Consider the following 14,939-nt stretch of genomic DNA (forward strand, 5'->3'; position numbering starts at 1 on the left):
TGCAAATATTGCGATTATTTTTTTACTTAATCCGGCAATTTGTCATTTTTAAGGGGGAAAAAAAACAGAATTAACCTAGCACGAGTTTCTAATGGAATACCCCATAATATGATTTTTCATCTTCCACTACATATACCGGGAGAATCTCTTGAAACTTGAAAATCAACCGCGCATGCGCGAGTTTTATGAGCTGTTCGTTGCAGGCTGACCATCCCGAGTTTTCAGCTGTCGAACTATTTCTACCGGCGACGTAGTTGATACGAATTTTCGAGGTTAGAATCTGAAATAATTGAGGCAGCGACTCGAAAAGATTTGGGAAGCATTTGTAATATCGGGTCGGAAAGTTGATTCTTCAAAGAACGGTCGGAATTCAATGCTCGCGCTCTTTGAAAATTCAAACGTACACATTTTGCGTAAGTTGGCACGCCTGCGTCGCAGACAAGAACATCGCTACTGGAAGATTTCGCCGACCAATGAGATTCAATTGTTTGGCGCATGCGCGGTTCACTTTCAAATTTTCAAGATATTGTCCCGGTACGTGCAGCATCTACAGGGAAGAATATATCCCACCCGGAACTTGATATTAAAACTGACCTTTTCGGTGTCCTCATCCTTGTCCTTGTCCTTATCATTTTCCTTATCTTTGTCCTGTTCCTTCTCCTTCTCCTTGTCCTTATCGTCGACTACAGCGTCGGAATGAGGCGCCGTTCCGTTGGTGGTCGGCTTTCCGTCGGATTCCTCGATCCTCTCTAATTTACCATCGCCAGGCGCCGCCGCATCCCCCGCGACGCTTCCCTCGGCCGGAATACCGTCCTTCTTAGGCGTCGTCGTGATGTCCACGGACCTTTTGCTCTGTCGCGCACCCATCTTTAATTAAAACTCCTCCTACCTTTGTCCTCGGCGTTGATTAATTTATCGCGTCGCTGCCGTAATTTTTTTTTTCCGGAAGCTCGGCTGCAACGACAAAATTTCATACAACGTGTTATAACAGAGAAAACAAGAATTTCGTAACACTTGGCAAGATATTTCAGTATCGGTAGGGGCAGGTAAGCAACGATGAAAAATTAACAAGAAAAAAAACTTTCAAATAGGGACGGGGGGGGATTATTCCTTTCGTTCAAGTTTACACATTACAAGGACGTGGTTTGATTATACATTCGGAGAACATTATTGACACGGTGGGCATGGGAATTACAAGTAAAAACGTGTAGTCTACGCTTTTAACGAGAAACACAGTATACGCGTCCGTTCTTCGTCGTACCGATGTAATAGAATTTTCATTACTTATACATATACATTGTTGTTAAAGAAATGTTCACGATGACGCAATTCGATATATCACAAGTGATGCAGGATACGGTGTAAAATGAATAATAGAAAGATAAAGTATCCGACAAATCGGCTCCAATTGTACATTGTTGTTATTGTTATACACAGATCAGGAATTATTCGAAAAAATTTTGCAAAGAAAAATAGTAACCGAGGTAGAAAAAAAAAAAAAAAAAATAGAAATGAAGAAATTAAATCTTTTATACCGTACTACGTGATGAAAACCTTGGTCAAGTTCGTCGAACGAAACAAAATACGTAAAAATTATACGTTCGTTTATTGCAATAAAAGGTATTCAAGTCGCGCGTCATCGCGTCGAGTGAATGAGTCTGCGAACAAATGTGTTGATACAATGCAAGACCAGTTCAGCTGACTTCCTCTCATGCAGTCATCATTGACCACAAAGAGGTATTAAGGCACGTAGTACGTATGTTGAAACAAAAAAAAAAAAAAGATCAAGACACCCGGCAAACATGAATATTATCGAAAAGATGAAATCAAGATATCAAAAATTATAGCAAATAATAATTAATTGGCTCTGTTTCAACGACACGTTGTATAGTACACAATCACTAGAAGACAGCAAGTGAAGCGCGATAACGAAGATTGAAGAAAGAAAAAGAAAAAGAAACGAAGGAACAAAAAATGGCAGATGTTGCTCGGTGCAGTGAAGAAAACACGCGAGCAATAAAAATTGCACAGCTCATTGCGCGATTTGTTCCCCCCCGTTAAAGCAGATGGAGAATGTTGGTAATGATACGTTGGAAATATTCTTGCTCGGTGAAGTGCAGCAATAATTCCCTCTTCGCGTTACGACGATTATAATATCTATGCATCCACTTTTATTCTAGAACACACGATTCTCCCACATGAGTTATTGAACTTGTACACCGTGCCACGGTAGATACGTGAGATATTCGACACTATCATAGTTATACTTTTAATCGATTACCGCTCTTGTAATAATTATGCAAAAAAATTACAAGTATCTTGCATAAAAAGACGTAAATTGTAACCAAGATCCAAAGAATCGTCCCACAAGATCGGATTAAAGTTAAAGTAACGAAATATCGAAACTAAAGTCATTGTTTTGAAAATTTCTGAACCCCTTTGAAGAAGAAGTTTAATATCAAAAATCTGTGAATATACATTTTACTTTGTAAAAATATATTACTCAATTCGATACGATCCTATAGTTGCGAAGTAACCATTTTTTATACAATAAAAAAAAAAAAATCGAGTCGTTACATCAACGTTAAGAATTTTACTCTCTTCCCACACGATATTCCGTTACCCGAGAATAATCGCGTAATTTGCGCATGGATTGCAAATGGCAAGTACAGTACATAAAAGAAAACAACCGGAGAGTGCAAAATGGTGGTTTCGATGCAACGCGTCGGTTTCCGGTTTACGACAAACGCCTCCGGCGATAATTTTATGGGATAAAAGATCGAGGTCATACGATATCACGATGATGAGTGTATGTATAGCCGGGTATCAGGAAACGTGACGGTTAGTCCTCTTTGCAATTTACACCCAAGTCCAAATCTATCCACCGGGGGAGGAAAATCCCGGCAAACTTGCAATTCCGAGTTTGTTGAAACGTTTGACGAACGCCTTGTTTCATCATTATATGATTCACACGTCGCGAGTTTCCGTTGTCACGAGTTATCGCCGACTAACAGATTGCAGTCTATACATATAACTGGTTGATTCATGTACAACCTCGACTTTTTTTTCGTTTTGTGTGTCATATTTTTAGTACATATAGAGTGTGTGTGTGTGTGTGTGTGTATATATATATATGTGTATTAATACGAAACATTTTTATTCCTCGTAATAAAAACAAAACTATATTTCTTAGAGGAAAAAATTGTACAACGTTGCGATAACAGATAGATTTTTTTCATCGTAACAATTTTATAAACGCAAAATTATCTAACATTATTTGCAAAGAGATATGAATTATATATATGACATGAAACAACCGTATATGTATATGTTTGATCCTCGTTATAATTAGATCCCTTATCGCACGATGCCTAAGTATGCTTAAAAATTTGCCGAGGAGTTGTTTGAACTGTGACGATAATGACATTAGTAATTAAAAAAAAAAAGAAAAGAAACAACGCGTAAAAATACATTTGTAAATCGCTGGTTAATGTTCCGATAGCCAATTAATTAATCATCGTCGTCGTCGTCGTCGTCGTTGTCACACCTACATATCCTCCAACACATATTATACGACAACGACGAGGACGAGACGATATTTTAATGATCGCGGGAGAACTTCAACGATCAAATTTATGTACACCATACGAACCATAGACAGGTTATTTGCATTGATTGTCGCACCGACCGCGACATAACTCTGTACGACAGAGAGTAGTAACTGGACACGGCGTATCATCACGTGACGGTGAAGAAGAAAATTGAGGAATAATAGGTAAGTGACGGGAACGTACGTATCATCTATTCACGTATGGACGCGATATAAATAGAATAATACGAGTATGTATCTCTCTTTATCAATCCGTTCAACAGTTTAATGGCGCGTTATATTCAGGGGTCACTGCCGTCCCACAAACTCTATTAAACTATCAACGACAAAACTCACAACCACCGCCTCCTCTTCTTCTTCTCATCTCTCCGGTTGCCACGTACGTTGTATACGTTATCATACGTACATATCAACTTTCGGATCATTGTAATCACGGTATTAGCCCCCTTTTTTCAAGGTCTCCAACGCAACAACGAGGTACTAGCGGAGAAGATATTTCATATATATCGTTTGGAATGCACTATATACAAAGAGTGTATGATCGATGCGCCTGGTCAGTCAGGACGTCAAAAAGAAGACAGAACGAAAATCTATAGGTATGTATTTTCCCCATTTGTAACAGTTGTAAACACATGCTGGTCCCCCAACCTATCCTAACCTAACCTAATCGAATTTGACCTGAAGTTGACGAGAATTGAGAAAGGGGGCACATTTTTCGTTACATTGTCGTCGGGTTTGAACAGCATGCGATCGAAGTGCAACGAGTGAACCGAAAAATGGATGGATGCGGAAGGGCATGATCAACAATTATTACCCAGCCCGCATCGCTGAATCCCGCATGTTACGGGAAAAAAGAACGCCTCGATATGTCGAACAGGGTCTGTTCTTTGACTGATGTTGAAAAAATGAAACCGTTCTCTTCAAACGAACAATCAACTGTGAAAAAGCATCTTTGAATCATACGTTTTTCGGACTTGTTAGGTACCCGTCGATCACCTCGATCACAAAGAACTTCGTCTTGCAGGATAAATGGACGATAAGAGACGAATTCTCTTTTCCACAACTGATTGGGGGTAAAAATATAGAAAGATAAAAAGAATTTTTAAAAAAGGTGAAAGTCGAAGTATGGAGAGGTAAAAGATTAGAAAGGTTGGAACATATAATAGAATGCCAAATTGTAGAATCGTCAGAATTTCTCTTGATAATATAGAACCGTATACAGATTACAGATTCTCGATTTTTCTGTACCACGCTTTTTCACCTTTCTATATTTCAACATACTATGTTTTCACAATTTTCTGTACTTGAACTATCCAAATTTTTTCAATTCAACGCCCAAGATTTCCGCGTCTATGAAAATTCGACATTCCTGTGACTCTATCAATCGGTATTTCTATTTTTTTTTACCCCTAACTTTTGCAGCCATCAACATTTCAAGGACTGTCCGAACACTTCGAAACCTCGGATTGTGAGTTAATTGTAAGTTCCGTCTAATTGTACAGCAAACGACCCGCGACATCATCGGCCGTTGATGCTGATTATAGGCACATGTCTCCGCTTTGCGTAGCAGTTATTTTGGTCCACATCAAGCATACCCAACCACCACCCTCTAAGAGTGAACCAAGAATGAGTTGGCTGTGGTTGACCTTGAGGATATGGACACTCCAACGATCCGACGCGTGCTGCACAACGAAATTGTCTTTCACCACCAAAATCAAGATAGGTTCTGATTCTGCGTTTTCAAAATACCCGTAAAAATTTCAAACTTCAGATAAGGATTAGAAGAAAAAAAAAAAAAAAATATATATATATATATATATAGTCGAGAACCCGAAAAAATACCGAATACCGTCTGACACGGTCCTGAGAAAATGTAGAATCACTCTCTCGACTGCGTCTGGACTTTGTGACATACGTGCATTATGCGGGTTCTCGGATCATCGCGAAACGGAGAAAGACGAGTAAACGACCCCCTATCATCGACACAACACACAACCGGCACCAGGCGTGCTGTTGAAAACTGGTTATGAGTATGCAATACAAATTGCGTTCTCAATGCTTGAATTGCTTTCCCGAAGTCAAGTTATAGTAAGTATCGGACGAATAATCGCGGAAAACCGTAGACGAATCGACTAATCTGCAGATAAACCCACCATCAACCATGCACACGCGAAAAAAGAGAAAAAAGAGAAAAAAAAAGAGGGGGGAAAAAAAACAACTACAGAAACGAGTAAAACTAACGAGAATTCTGTACATCAAGGGAGTGCCCTGGTCGATTTCGACGTTGCCGTATATATGTCCAAATATCGAAGTTTACGTAACTCAAACGCCAAAAAAATTGCACAACAGTTCCATTGCATACATAATTCCGAACAAAAACATTACAGCACATTTTCATTTGACGCAGAAATAAAGAAATGAGATGAATTCTACGAATTTGCTATTACGATTTCGAAGAACGTCAATTGAAAATGTGTTCAAGTGTTTTTCTTCAAAATTACGTATACACAAAATGGGTCTATCAATCACTTTATCGCTTTTGAGACACGCTTACGGATTTCGATATTTCAAAATATATCATCAATCAACGAAGAAAACACGACATAGGTATAAAAATTACTCACACTTCGACGTAATTTCAAAATGAAAAAATAGAAAAGGTATCTTCGTTTACGGCTCATTGCGATAAATTCCCCACGTACGTAGTATCTGTTGTTCGAAACTGAATTCTGTCGGTCGGTCATTTTTCCCACAGGGTGGACCGAAGAGAGGTGGGTTTAAAAAAAGAGAAAATAAAAAAAAAACGGCCTGAGATAAAAATTCGAGAGATTAGCTGCACGTGACGATATGGGAAATGGGGGGTGAGATGTTTGGGGGGGGGGGGGGGGAGGAATTCCTCGAGCCTTAAAGCAAGCAAACAGATTTCCTCGACCTTTTCCCGGCCTTTCACAAGCCCGAGCGAGTGAGCGAACCGATCACCATTCTATCCATCCATCTGCACCGATGTGTCGTTACAACGAATGGAACCGTTTCCACATTGTAGGTATGCGGTGCGATTCTTTAGTCGGTATATGATGATGATGATGATGATGATGATGGTGTGTGTGTGTAGAAAAGGATTCTGTGCGTATAGTACGAAAATGCGAGAAAGAAGACTGCTGCCGTTGCTGTATAGCAATGGTGGAGAATAGAAAAGAGTAGGTGCGGATGAAATTTATTTTAAAAGCCAACGATCCCAGGTATAAAAGAGATGGAGACGGAAACTTTCCTACGGCAAAATCGTGACAAAGAAACTCATACCGGGCAAGCAGCGCGCGTACTTGCAACAACACAGCAGCGGTTGTTAACCAACCGCATTTATATCTGTGACATGCGTACATGTATGAAAAACGCGATACGAGTTCATACGCGCACAAGTAAAATCCTAAAGTAAGGCGAAGAAGAAAAGCCGATAGCAACGGTCACCACCAGCCAATAGTTACTTCAACTTGTCTTCTTTTTATCAGTTTTTTCATACTTTTTACAAATCTAATTATCCGTTACTTTCTGCTACGGTTTGCATCGGCGAACCAAAGTAAGTACGTAAAAAGTAAGAATAAATTACAGTTCATTGAAATACTAAAAAAAAAAAAAAAAGGAGGAACAGGTTACATATACCATATGAGGTTTGGTAGAATTGAACGGAACGGAAGCTATTCGCGTTTAATCGAGTAGAAAAAAGAAAAGAAGAAAAAGACGATCAATGAAAACATCGTAAAATCACCGTGTTGAAGTTAACAACGTTATCGCAACGATTCGTGCTGTGAAAAAACCGTTGCTCCGTGATTTTGGAATTATTCGAAATTCATTAAACCGTAACAAAACAAAACGAAGAAGGAAGAAAAAAAAAAACATTCGTATTTTGTAATCTTCCTTCCTTCAGAGTAATTTTCAAAATAAGAAAATAGCGATTTTTTTATTCTGCCCCAATATTTCGTTAAGATAACGTTACAAACTTCAATATCGTGTGAAATCGGCACCAATGAAATTCCGATGCGATCACCGTTAAGTGAAAAATCGACGCGTCGAAACTGCCGTTTGGAAACCCACCAAGGAATAGTTTAGCAGCTTTAGCAGACCGCGTTGCAAGAACGAAACGGCGAGACGAGAGTCGGCAGATTCGATACAAATGCCGCCCAGCTAGACGACATTTCGATCGAGGATATAATACGCAATTACACGCGCACACAGTGGGACAAACGAGTGCTTGAAACACCTGGAAAATCGATCGGATTTGCCCGATCCACAAGCGGACTTTGTCAGGGCGACGAAACCTTGAATGAAATATACGCGTTATACTAATTCCGGTTAAATTATTCCATCCATTTTCCACTATATCGGTACAGAATCGCCTCTGCCGCAGTCACACGCACGCAGAGCACAGAAAATACACGATCGACGCAAAGAGAAACGATAACGATTTAAACGTTGCGACGAAACAAACGAGTATGAATAATGACGAGAAGCGTACAAATCCGCTCGTCACGATTCTTGGATGAATTCACTTGTGAGAAAGCTGTCGAAACGAAGGGGTTGTCAGAGGAACGAAAAGGAAATTGGAAGAAAAAACAGAAACAAATTTTTGTTTTCAAATCGCATCACCCACAAAGTATACGTAAAGCTTTTACATAAACTTGGAATAAACCTTCTCCTCCTTCTCTCATCGTCGGCACGAAACGATATCTGAGTAAGTTAATGGGGAACAAAAAAAAAAAAAAAAATCACACCGTTACAAAATTTTGCGCAACGTTGTCGCGATTCGAAATTCAACAACGATATATTCGAAAAGTATGCAAAAAAAAAGAGGGTATGTACAAGAAATCGTCGAGTGTAACGTAGTATCAATTGTACGCACTTATCCTCCTTTTATCGTTCTGACTTCTCTCTCTCTATTCTGGGGCGGTAAGACGATTTCTATATCACACACACACGCGCGCACAGAGGGTCGGGGGGGGGGAGAGACACAGAGAAACAAAGACGAAACTTCTTCTCGGGTGCACTCGGCTCGGTAACGCGCGGGCAACTAACTGCTGCCGACAAGCCGCAAACCGGTGCCGGTGCCGGTTCGGACTCTCCTCCTTACAATTTTCGAACGAAGGGGAACGACGACGACGACGCCGTCCGACGGATTCACGAACTACCGAATGACTCGCCCGACGAGCAGCGACGAGAAGCGACGAGAAGCGACGAAGCGACGAAGCGACGAGCCTCTCCTTATCCTCTCCCAGGATTTTCTTTATCTGTATACATATATGTGTGTATGCACCTACTAGGTATACGCTACGTTGCTGTTGCCGCTGCTGCCAATCTTCGTCTTGCGTGTCGTTCCTTCGTCGGTTTGATAATCGAGGAATCACCGCTACTCTTTTTTTCCCCCTACAGGTTATTTCCTTCTTTTTGTATTTTTTTAACTATGTTTAAATATATATACATACACACACACACACACACACACACACGTACAATTTGTTATAATCACGTATTCGCGACAAAGACAGATATTCTTGTCTACGCGTGGATTATAGATTTGTATTCTTGTTTGTTACTTTGTGTTTATTATATTTTCACCGAATGTAATGGTTTTAACGCGCACCGCGTTAATAATAAATAATAATAATAATAATAATAATAACACAAATCGCGTGCGATTTTGGTTTTTATTGTACACTTGGATTTAAATTCGTATTTATATATATATTTATATATAATTTATCTATCCATAAATCGCGAGGAATAACTTCGATATTTTATTTAGTCAGATTTAATTAATTTATTTAAAATACTTAATCCATATATTTATATATTAAGTAATAAGTATGAGATCGATCGATAAGTAATTGATCAATTTATTATCACATATATAATATATGAAACTGTGTGTCTTGCAATATATTACTTATTATACGATCATACTTTTCCCCGTATACGTTTAAAAATTTACAACTTTTCGCCTCTTCGTTTTATTTCTCTCTTTATCTGTGTTTAAATCTACTTCTTTAAAATAATAGTTGGAATATTAAATTTCCGTTAGACATACAGTGTTGCAATAAATATCTAAACTTTACACAAACTCAACATTAACTGCACACAGTTTAGGCATGCTGGGCAGCAGCACTCGTATACGTGTTTACCATAAAGCGTTAATTACTTTTCTTATTTATTGGTGTGTTTTAGTGTTTCTTTTTTTTTTTTTTCCCCCTTTCAGTTTGCCGATGTAGAGCGAACTCCTCTATAATAGTATAACAATATCCTTCCCCTGTGTTTTCGTTTTTGTTTTTTTTTTTTTTTGTTTTTAACTGTTTTTCGTTCTTCGACGATCAGTCCTCACTCTACGACGGGCAACGAAAGAATGAGAGCGAGGTTTGCTCCACGACTCGCTACCACGGCCCCCCGGGTCTTGCGCGTTGCTCCTCCGGGTCTCCCGAGGGTCGAAGGAAGGGAGAAGGGAGAAGGGCGAAGGGAGAAGGGAGAAGGGATAGGGGAGAGCGGCAAAAACGCGGCGATCTTAGGGCGCGGCCCTTCGAACCGTGACCCACCCGCGTCTTTCCCTTTCTCCCTCGATATCCTCTCCGTCCAATTGATGAGGAATTTTGTATCACTTGACGAAATGGGTAGACTGATGTGTATAGATTCACATTCACGTCTAATTGTGAAGAAGGAATTGCAGAAAAAAGACGGACGAAGTGTGCACGAGTGGCTCACCTCACGACTGCTTGAAATTTTACCCGAATCATTTACATAATATGTGGGACGGACGGAGTTGGAGTTCCGAATTTGTAAAGTTTTGAGAGAGTCCACTTCCGAATTATTTGGTGGCGAAACTTGAATTAGAGAAATTAAACTTTGAAGAAACAACAGAGTTTCGAATGGTTGGAAACCCGATCGTTCAAAGTTCCGATATGAAAGTTTTTCAAAAAATTCAAATTACGACAGAACAAAGTTCCGGAATGTAAAGTTCCGATAGAGTAAAATTCCGCAAGTTAAAATATACGCACACAGGGTAGTGGGTGTAAGAAAATCTGAAAAACCGAAAATCAAAATCACCAGGATTCCGAACGTAAAAATATGAAAAATCCAAAACAAAGAAAGATCAAAGTGGTGAGATTTCACCGAGCCAGAAATTCACAGAACTGAAAATCTTCGATCATTGGAAATTTCCATGATTCAGATTTTCTAAATTTTCTCATTTTCGCACTTTCCGAACTTTGACTTGTCCGAATTACGCCCTATCGGTATTTTGTCCTTTTGGAACTTTGCACTTTCAGGAATTTGAGCATCCGGTTTCGGACTATTCGAAACTTTGATGTTTCGTCAAAGTTCGATTTTGTTGCTTCAAGTTTCGCCACCAAAAAATTCGTAATTTGGGGCTTTCGGAACTTTTCAAATACGGAATTTCAAACCCGCCCCCCGTTTACGTTTCATTCGTCAGCAAAAAAGAAGAAATTCGATCAACTATCAACGAGTGCATATTTGTAACCATAAAGGGACGTTAAAAAAATTGAAATCACAGAGCAATCAAAAATGTGCTAAAAGACATACGTACAAGTTAAATAAAAAAATGAGATGAACAAGACGAATCTATTTACACGCTGATTGCGGATGTATATTTTTTTTCCTTCAAAGAATTAAATAAACGTAAATAATTACTAAGTAGGTACAAGGTACAAGGGTACAAAGTTTACGAAGCAACGTTTACAACCGTGATTATGCACAGCGGAGAAAACGTTGCATGGGAAACAACGCGTTATTGCGAAAGTGAGCTTGACGATACGAGCTTTTGTCCTTATTATAATTCTATGAATACCTGCAACAATATAACATGTGTAGACCATGGATATGTGATATACGTATATAACATATACGCGGCAGAATCCTCGAGACACAACCGCATTCTTTTCTCATCACAAAATATACCCCGTGGAAGAAACTGGTTTCTCAGTTACGCCCGTGTCTATATTTTTATTTCGTTTTGACTGGTCGATTTTTAAACCGGACACCAACGGTCTTCGTGTATGTATATATATCTAAGAGGCATTCAATGCCAACTTGACCAACGTTCAACACCGCAGATTATTGCAATCTGAATCGGTTGTGAAAAAAAATGAATAAATAAATAAAAGTGAAAATTACACGGTGTTGCAATTTCAACATTCTAACAAAAAAAAATAATATTTAACAGATTTCGAGATATTTTATTCTCATTGTTCGATTCGAGAAAAAAAGATGCGTTGCTTATTTATGATCTTTATCTGGATATTCTTCTTCTTTTGTTTCATTTATTTGTATGAATTGTAAACGGAAAAAAAAAAAAAAAAAACATCATAATTTTGAAAACAATGGTTGAGAGAATTAACATTTCGAAATAGTAGCCAACAAGAAAATCATCTATTAAGTTCATGTTGATAAAAATAAAAGGTTGACCGAGTTGTCTCATTGTCAGCTAAATTCTAAATTTTCTTTCACGACAACGTTTGTACAGGATTATGTTGTGTACCGTATATAAGTCAATTCTTCCAGATTTCGTGACTGCGCACGATAGACTTCGGTTAGTGGCGAAGAAAGAGAAGGGGGACTATCACGTTGTAATAAACCTACTGAACTCACTTATCATTCTTCGTAATACGGACAAAACGTATAAATACTCCTGTTGTATAAAACGCGAGTCAACCGCACATCGCAGCGAAAAGAGAATTATTTTTCATCCAATCGTAAATCGTTTCGATACTGTGTGTAAGAAATATTAAATAACGTACGACTTTTACACGTGTCTCAAGTAAGAAAGGCAACGTTTAATGAGAATCAGTAGCTTGCGGTATGTATACACGTCACACTCATACCTAGATATTATATTAAATTCCGGAAATTCAGATAAAAACCTTATACACGTACACATGTATAATGCGTATACACTTACAAGTAGTCCGTAATTATTCAACGTCTCTTTCGTTAGCGCAAATGTAAGACAGATATCGCCGTATCATTAACGGATTACGCGACTTAAATTTATAAGTATACGATTTAACGAGCTTAAATTCTTCATCGGATACGAAATTTAAAACGAGAATCAAAAAGAGAAGAAGAAAACCGATGGAAAAAGAATAAAAAAAAAAAAAAAACAAACTCACCACCGACATTCAAAACCAATGACCGTAACATTTTATGAATCTTTTACCGTTTCAAAAGTAACATCTGTAAATAATAACGATAGGTATCTGGGAAATGATTGATATATTACAAATACATCGTTGTATAGTTAAATTAATACTTGCAGACGCGAGGACCGAATGACGCGGAAATTTGGCAAGTTTTCTATCTCGCAAGTGATAATAACTTGAGGACAGCACGCAATATGATCCTGAGTCAGAGCCGAACGTACGTACGTTGCTCGCGAAACATTTTTTTAGTAACAAGAAATTGCGCAGTTAATCAACGATAACGAGGTTTATCATCGCGCGGACGTTCACGGAATTCGAAGCGTGTGCCAATGCACCGTATTACAAATTATTGTACGTTATGCATGCCTGACTCGTTATTGTCGTTGAAAAATTATCAACACTCTCGCATAATGCGTCGCAAATATCATTATACATACACATTGTGCATTGCGCGTGCGTGTCGTTGTACAAGAATCGTACAATATTATACAATAATTCATCAACTTTATCGTGAATTGATTATTGATTCGAGTTAAAAGTTTACGCACGCATATAGATAACGATATTATCTTAGGCGGAAAAATTATTTTTATTGTTATTTTTATCGAACATTTCGAATTCGCAAATAGCGATTTATACGTACAGTTATTTTTCTCGAAACGCGTAAGTGTCGCACGCACATGCATCGTTGCACGTATGCATACGTGTGACTTTTCACCGCGCAGAATGGAATGACTCATATATTTCATACGTAGAGTCGCAACGACGCGACGTACGTACGTATGTACACACATATTGAATAAACATACCCTATACATGCGACACAAAAGTGCAAGGAAATGCTCGTTAACGTTGTTTAAAGCAAACTGAAATCGTCGGCGGAGAGTCGAAATTGCAACGCATTGCTTGCCGCACGATATATAATATATAATATAATATAATATATGATGGAATAAACTCGACGAAGGTAAGCAGCTGAGTTGCAAATTATAACCAATTGTAAATAAAGTTTAAACTTTGTCTGCTCGAACTTGACCGACGCGGTGATTGCATCGTTTGGATAACAGATCAGGTATGAAAGAACGTAATTTGAAACGACGCTGCAAAATATGATTCATTCCGATTCGCGAACAATATTCTGCGCGTCGAAACGTCGATGATCATATTTTGTGTAAGAATTGTTTTAATGTACCACTATTTTATTTCTCCAACTTTGTATCCCCCGATGGAATAATTCGAGTATATTTCTCTTCGCTAGTTTTCGTCACGAAATGAAATCAAAGAGTAAGAAAAATTTCAACACTCAAACTTGCCCTGCGAATGAAATATTTACAGGGTGTTCTAATTCGTTAAAAAATTTAGGTTTCCTTATAAATTTTTAATGATAGAATAAATTGGTTGAATGTTGAATCGAAAATTTTATACAGCAGTTTATGCACGGAATGAATTTCTAACAACTCATTCAAGGCTCAAGACCGCGTATTACAAATGAAATCTCGCGGGTTTCGATAAAAAAATTTATCGTGTCATCTATTCCATGATAAATCAAAATATTCCCAAACTTGAGTAGCAATTTTTGTTTACCAGGAGAATTCCAGGATTTAAGGATATTCAAAAACAAACAATAGACAACCTGCATTTAATATGATTTTGCATTGGTTCATTCCCCGTGCGTACGAATCAATCGCGCATTTAATTATGTAACGTAACGTTGCGATGAAATAAAGATGAAAATAACAAAGTAGTACAATAATAACGATACGTCAATTAATATACGCAGTTTATTCGTTTCTGTGCGTAACAGTGAATAATATGCATGAATCATAATTGGAATGAAATAAACCGACGAAGATGATCGGTTCGTCGTTATCACAGTGACAATCGTTAATCTCTGTCAACAATCTCCAGGGTTTAAGTGAAATTTGGATGACTTTCAAAAAAAAAAAAATAAAAAAATAGCCACAGAAAAACGAAATTGTCTGTTTCAAAAATCGCACCTTGTTCACATCCCCTCGACGTTGATGACGATAAAGATTAATCTAACGACCTCATTACGCAAATACTCTCCTGTATTATTGCTGAATAATAATAATAATAATAATAATAATAATAACAGTAATTATAGTACTAATTTA

General features: G+C 38.1%; 1 protein-coding gene across 5 annotated transcripts in view; it reads right to left on the reverse strand.

Moving 5' to 3' along the window:
• LOC124215489 (A-kinase anchor protein 200) overlaps positions 1–14,939 on the reverse strand; it is a 103,415-nt gene that overhangs the window by 42,129 nt on the left and 46,347 nt on the right. For 3 of the 5 annotated variants that reach the window (XM_069134762.1, XM_046618925.2, XM_069134760.1), the window contains one exon: positions 595–954. In XM_069134762.1, the coding sequence (XP_068990863.1) occupies positions 595–867 (273 nt within the window). In that variant the 5' untranslated portion in view covers positions 868–954. Of the gene's footprint in view, positions 1–594; positions 955–8,504; positions 8,678–8,919; positions 9,040–14,939 lie in introns of those variants that run through there. The other 2 variants (XM_046618926.2, XM_046618924.2) reach the window with 2 other exon arrangements.

Source organism: Neodiprion pinetum, chromosome 3 (assembly GCF_021155775.2).
Source record: "Neodiprion pinetum isolate iyNeoPine1 chromosome 3, iyNeoPine1.2, whole genome shotgun sequence".
In the NCBI taxonomy this organism is placed as follows: Eukaryota; Metazoa; Arthropoda; class Insecta; order Hymenoptera; family Diprionidae; genus Neodiprion; species Neodiprion pinetum.